The 7,016-nt window shown below is 39.2% G+C and overlaps 1 protein-coding gene across 2 annotated transcripts in view; it reads left to right on the forward strand.

Moving 5' to 3' along the window:
* abhd5a (abhydrolase domain containing 5, lysophosphatidic acid acyltransferase a) overlaps window positions 1–6,577 on the forward strand; it is a 14,902-nt gene extending 8,325 nt beyond the window's left edge. For both annotated transcript variants that reach the window (XM_005742967.1, XM_005742968.1), the window contains exons 5-8: window positions 1,091–1,245; window positions 1,803–1,914; window positions 2,083–2,269; window positions 5,586–6,577. In XM_005742967.1, the coding sequence (XP_005743024.1) occupies window positions 1,091–1,245; window positions 1,803–1,914; window positions 2,083–2,269; window positions 5,586–5,675 (544 nt within the window). In that variant the 3' untranslated portion in view covers window positions 5,676–6,577. The remainder of the gene's footprint in view (window positions 1–1,090; window positions 1,246–1,802; window positions 1,915–2,082; window positions 2,270–5,585) is intronic.
* The last annotated feature ends 439 nt before the right edge of the window (window positions 6,578–7,016 follow it).

Below are 7,016 nucleotides of genomic sequence, written 5' to 3' on the forward strand. Positions count from 1 at the left end.
GGGATGTATTTACTTTCTTGATGAAAAGATGTATGTCACATTCACATCTCTGTTAAAACAAAAAATAATGCATGCACCAGGATACTGAATGCTTACAGTCATGTGAGGAAAATTAGGACACCCCATTAAATAATCAGCCCTTTGATATGTGAACTGTTCATAATAATTTCCAATCATGATTTTATGTATTACTGGAAAAGAAAGTGATTGCAATTAAACAACAAAAATGAACATTTTGTGAAACATCAAAAAAGATATGAACAAATGTTTATTTCAATGGAGAAAAAAGGACACCCTACCCCCTAATAACTAGTGTTGCCCCCTTTGGCTGATATAACCAGCGAGACGGCTTTTGTAGCCTTTTACCAGTCTCTGACATCGATCAGAAGGTTTGCCCCACTCCTCAATGCAGAATTCCTTCAGCTGTGAGATGTTTCTTGCATGTACAGCCTGTTTCAAGTCACCCCACAGCATCTCAATGGGGTTAAGATCAGGGCTTTGACTTGACCATTCCAGGACTCTCCACTTCTTAGTTTTTAGCCAGTCCTTGGTGGATTTGCTGGTATGCTTTGGGTCATTACTGTATACTAGTATTCTATTGTATATGTTGTATATCTTATTCTTCTGTTCCTCTGTCTCTCTTGCTGCATTGAGCATGTGTATGACAAAAGAATTTCCCTCATTAACAGATGGTTTCACATGTTCTTCAAGCACCCTCTGATACGCAGTAGAATTCGTGATGGATTTTATGATAGTGAGCTGGCCAGGTCCTGCTGCACCAAAGCATCCCCAAACTAGGATACTGCCACCTCCATGCTTGAGTTGGTATGAGGTTCTTTTCTTGGAAGGCAGTATTTGGTTTACGCCAAACATGTCTACTGTTCTGGTGTCCAAAGAATTCAATTTTAGACTCTGGATCTGTCCAAAGAACATTATTCCAGAAGTCGTGGTCTTTGTCTATGTTCGCTCTGGCACTCTTCATTCTGGCCTTTTTAACGTTTTTGTCCTTTAGTTGTAGGTCTGTAAACAATTTATAACTAAAAGAGCAGGTTAACTTTTATTTTTGTTGTGTTTGTTGTCTGGCTTACAGAGTAAAGCACATTGTCCTGGTTGAGCCCTGGGGTTTACCTGATCATCCGGAGACAACAGAACCAGACCGGCCCATCCCTGTGTGGATCAAAGCTCTTGGTGCCATGTTCAGTCCTTTCAACCCCCTGGCTGGCCTGCGACTGGTAGGACCACTGGGTAAGGTGCTAAAAGACAAAGTACCACAGTGCTAAAAGCAAACCCACAACCGGACTAGCTTAATAATCCCAGGGAAATGTGTCCATGCTGTGGCACACCAAAATATTGGGGAAAAGCAAAGCTACAACAAAAGTATCAGGAATGGAGATGATGAGCACGTGAAATTTCTTTTTCTTAAATGAGAAGAATGGAAATGAGAGGATGCAATATAATGGGTGAAGATTTTCACTTATTGTCTGGAGACAATAAGTGAAAATGTATGCAGTATGAAACTGGGGGGATGGTTTTATATTAGTTTAATATTGCAGTATCACAGCTAATGTTCTCTTTGCACACCCAGAAAACTAGGAACTGCTTGTTAAAGCAAGTGATGTGACGAGCACAATGTCATTCAGTAGAGTTTTCGTGGTTTTTGCTTTGACTTTGAAAGGAATTTAAGCCAAAACCTGGGCTCTCCCCAGTGTGACTAATCATGTAAAATGTAATGAGTACTCCTCATCTATTAATGGCTACATGCTTGTGTTTGACACCTCTGTCTCTTCCCTGGTCCCCTGCAGGTCCCACTCTGGTGCAAACACTAAGACCCGACTTCAAGAAAAAGTTCTCCCTCGTGTTCACTGACAACACTGTGCCAGATTACATCTACCACCTGAACGTGCAAAGCCCCAGGTCTGTCTTTCTCTTTTATTAATGCCACTTGTCTCTAAAATGGCCATGGAAGCAATTTCTTCATCACCTTTTCTGCTCTCATCCACGTTTTACTACCTAGTATTATGTTTTATCATATCCATTTTCTGTCATGTGCTCATTGATTATCTTTTCCTTGTCTTGTCCCAGTGGGGAAACTGCTTTTAAGAATATGACTGCGCCATGTGGCTGGGCCAAGAGGCCAATGTTGCAGAGGATTGACCAGCTGCAGTCTGATATCCCCATCACCATCATTTATGGCTCCCGCTCCAGCATAGACTGCATCTCGGGCATCACCCTCAAAAGGATGAGGCCACGCTCTCATGTGGACATCATAGTAAGTTTGTGTGTGTAGATGAATGGATTGATATCCCTTCAAAGGGTGGTTTTTGGGTTTTTTTTGTTTTGTTTTTCTCCCCCCTTCCCTCGAAAAACGTAAATTTCACAATACATTTTTAAGGAATAAATTGCCAAAAACAGTTTTGAAAACAAATTTTTAAAGTGAATTTCCTGGCAGTTATTTCATGGTTCAGGCTTCAAACAAAAATCCAACTGTCTTTCTGAATTTGGGTTCCAGATCATCAGTGTGATGACAGTTTTATAGACTTTCTAAACTTGTAACTAATTTCTTCACACTTCCTCAAAACCTGATTTATTGCTAAGATTTATTTATTTTGTATCGAGCTTGAGTTTTCAGATCCAACTGCACAGATCCAACCAACTGCATTGGACAACAACTGTTCTGTAGCTCAAAGTGAACTGGTAATCTGTATATACAAATAGTAAAATAATACTTTTTACCTCAGACACACAGCTTGATACTTTAGGTTCTTGATGCTTTAGGCCAATCGGCTCTGAAATGACTCCTCTGCCTCCTCAGATGTGGTCTGACATATATTAAGAGTTTAACCTGCCCCACTGACATCCTGAAATATGGACAAAAGTGGTCGTGACACAGTTCCAACTCCTGGATCAAACCATGACATTCTCCCTGCTGCTGCCTGCTTGTGAGAACTGGATGAACCCAGAATCTCAATTTCTTTGTTTTCTTGTTTAGAAACATCAGGACCAGTTCATTACGTACGTTTGTTATACTTAAGTTTTTGAGATCGTCAAATTTAAATATTGGACAAAGATGACACAAGTAAACACAAAATGCAGTTTCTAGGTGTTTGTGTAAATAAAACTTACATGGCTCTGTGTGAAAATGATTTCCTTCTAAACCTAATAACTGGTTGGGCCACGCTTAGCAGCAACAACTGGAATCGGTTGTTTGAAGGAATTCTGACCCACTCATCTTTGCAGAGCTGTAAAAGACTCTCCCCCAGTTGTCGCAGAATTGTTGTAATTCAGCCACACCGGAGGGTTTTTGAGCATGAACCACCTTTTAAGGTCATGCCGCAGCATCTCAATCAGATTCATATCAGGAGTTTGACCAAGCCACTCCAATCTCTTCATTTTTGTTTGTCTTAAGCCATTCAGAGATGGACTTGCTCGTGTGTTTTGCATCATTGTCCTGCTGCAGAACCCAAGTGTGCTTCAGCTTGAGGTCATGAACACTTCAGTGTTACTTTTTGCACCAGAGGTCTTTGGGATCAGTACTGGTTTTTGTTTTGGAACTTAGCCATGTCGGCTGGGCTGACTCTCTTATGGTGGAGTCATGAACACTGACCTTAACTGAGCCAAGTGAGGCCTGCAGGTCTTGGGATATTGTTCTGGGGTCTTTTGTGACCTCTTGGATGAGTCGTTGCTGTGCTCTTGGGGTAATTCTGGTTGGCCAGCCACTTATGTTAAGGTTCACCATTGTTAAGGTTTACCATTCAATGATTTTGCCATTTGTGGATAATGGATCTCACTGTGGAGATTGTGGAGTCCCACAGCTCTAGAAGTGGCTTTATAACATTTTCCAGACTGAGAGATCTCAGTTACTTTGTTTCTCATCTGTTCCTGAATTTCCTTGGATCATGGGGATGATGTCTGGCTTTTGAGGACCTTTTTGGCTACTCCACTTTGTCAGCCAGGTCGTATTAAAGTAATGTCTTGATTGAGAACGGGTGGCATTAATCAGGGTGTGACTAGAGAAATTGAACTTGGCTTTCCAAAGATGTGATACACCACCATTAATTATAATGGGAGGGGGGGGGAGAATCACTTTTTTTCACACATGGCCATGAGGGTTTGGATTTTTTCCCCCTTTATAATAAACACCCTCATTTAGAAACTGCATTTTGTGTTTACTTGTCATCTTTGTCTCATTTTTAAATTTGTTAGATCTGAAACATTTAAGTGTGACAAACATACAAAAACATGGCAAACACTTTTTTTCACACCGATGTATATGTTACATGGCAATTTGGAATTTTGGGTCATTGTTTTGCAGCACGTTCTGTGTAATGGCCTTTAGGACTAGGTGAGAGTTGGGGTAAGGGTTTAGCACTTAGGGGAAAAAATGGGCAGTTGCTTTCATACACCTGTCAAGGCTGAGGAAGACTGGATGAGCAGCTGCCTAGACAGGTGCAAAACAGACACTGAAACATTATGATATGCAAAGACATTCTCATTACCACAGACTCGAAACATTTTAACTCTGTGTTAATAAGTACAGATATATGGGGGAAAATGTCCATTTAAAAAAACAAAAAAAAAAAAAACAAAAACAAAACTACAGGCTGCTGCAAACAAACAGTCATTATCTGACCTCTACAACAGTGTATTAGGGTGCCATCAAATGGAAAAAAAATATTGATAATATATTATTATTGATTGAAAACAAAGTTGAAACTTCAAGATTTAAGCCTACAAGCTTTTTTTTTTTTTTTTTTTTTTTTTTTTTTGAGAAAAAAGTTGAAATGTGGAGAATTACAGCCGTTGTTTCAACACAGACCGCCACTAACTCAGAGGGTTGCTAGACCCTCTGAGTTAGTGGAATGTTCCTTCAGAATCTGTTTTAGTAATGAGGAAAGAAATGATGCCTCTTTTAGCACAGAAACGGTGCGGTGATCAGTACATGGATGTTGAAAAGAGTGGATTTGCACAAAATGAACTGGCTGGCTATGGTTACAGCCTCGTGCAATACAGAGGATGTATGTTGTATCACAAGAGGGCTGATCAATTTGTTTCACTATATAATTTTAGTTTATTTCAAAAAATAAATAAAAAATACTACTCTGTAAAAGTTGGAGGTTTCGACTAAACCAAAAGAAAAACATTTTGAGGCTTCATCAAATAAAAATCGCTGGACAAAAGACTGATTTGTTGCTTTTGTACATGGGGTTTAGTTTACTTAAGCTTAAAATACATTTGTTTAATGAATTTTATATAAAAGAAAACCTCTCAGTTTAGCAGACTTCCACAGATTCAGTGCCTTAAGCATGATTGCTCCACATGCAATTATGTGTGTATATTGACACATCAAAGGTAAATTTTTCTGCCATGAAGAACCGTGGAACTGACTGTATGGAGGCTTGAAATGAAACTGACTGATGCATGCTGTAAATTTGAATGTTACTTTCCATCTTTGTTTTATGAAAGCTATAAACCGGAGACGCAGCCCTCCTCGTTAAAATCATGACCTCCCTTTATGACATGCCTTTATATAGTTTCCATAATTTTTAATTGGCTGCTTACCTTCTGATTCTCTTCCCTTCCTGCAGACAATCCGTGGAGCCGGTCACTATGTGTATGCCGACCAGCCTGAGGACTTTAACTACAAGGTCTTGGAAGCATGTAACAAACTGGAATGAAGGCAGAGACGAGCTTGAATGTTGAACTCCGGTGGGGGAAAAACGGGGACGGACATCATTCTGTCACACACTGTGGAACCTCAGAATCCCACTTTCCCAAAGGACAAAAATAAGTGTTTGCACATTAAAAATATTGCAAAGTGAACAGTGGCCTGGTGTGACTCGTACATGTTCTATCATCTGACCAGTGAGTCAGCTGTATTCTTGGAAACTTGGTGAATGGTGACTCTGAGTTGACATCACTGACTGGGGCCTGTTGGCCTCCATCACATGCTTATTTTGCAGCACACAGAATCTTGTGGCTGTAGCGTCACTTGTTTTTTCTTTGTTATAAAGGTGGTTTTTTTTGTGTTTTTTTTTTGGTTTTGTTTTTTTTTATTTTTTTTAAATTGCCTCTCCCAAATGCAGTAACCTCAGTGTTAAGTGAATGCAGGTGATTATCACCTTTTAATACCATTTATAAACTATTTCATGTAAAAACTGTTGAAAGATAAATTATCACATTATTTTTTCTATTTCTGTGAGATACTGAGAATGAATATTTTAGCATGCTTATTTCATAAATCCAATGACAGCTGCAATAATAATGATATAAATATTAATATGATCACTTGAGTGATGTCTCACTGAAGCACAACGGGTATTTAAGAGTTAGTTACAATGTCATGTATTTGGTGTCCCATGCATTGTGTTCAGCCTATGGTTTGTGGTTTTTCCCATTTGATTCTGATACAGATACAAAACCTCGGCATACAGAACCACTGCATCAGCAACAGGAAGAGGTTTTAAATGAATCTGCTTCCAATAATAGCACGTGTCCTCTGTAATGTGCTTTCCTGTCAAACACAAGTGGTTGTTTCATCTGCAATAACTGTGAATATCACCATAAACCCTCTGTTGTACTCCTCCTGTTTTTGACTGCTCTATTTGCATAAGATCGATAGAGAGATAGATTTAAAAAAGACTAAAGTGGCTTCATAGTGTAATGTTCTGCACATTTGTCTGGCAAAAAAATCCTGGAAGGAGACAAAAACCTCGTTGGCTTAGCATCAGGAAGGACGTCTGGTTTAAATTTAAAAATTAAAACTTTCAAATTAAACGTGGAGCTTTCTGTTGTGATGACGTCCTGTGAACGAGGGAGCAGCTGAAAGTAGCTTTATAATAGTCCATGTTATGGAGCGTATCATGTAATGCAGTATATTCCATATTATTTATAACGGCATAAAGATACTATAGATTTCAGCCTGGCAGTGCGGATCTATACAGCCTTACTGTAACAGTGGCTACTGTGACAATATGCGATATTTTGGTGCGCTCTATGGAATATATATATATATATAT

This window comes from Pundamilia nyererei, unplaced genomic scaffold (assembly GCF_000239375.1).
Source record: "Pundamilia nyererei isolate P.nyererei 1_Seehausen unplaced genomic scaffold, PunNye1.0 scaffold00125, whole genome shotgun sequence".
Taxonomy (NCBI): domain Eukaryota; kingdom Metazoa; phylum Chordata; class Actinopteri; order Cichliformes; family Cichlidae; genus Pundamilia; species Pundamilia nyererei.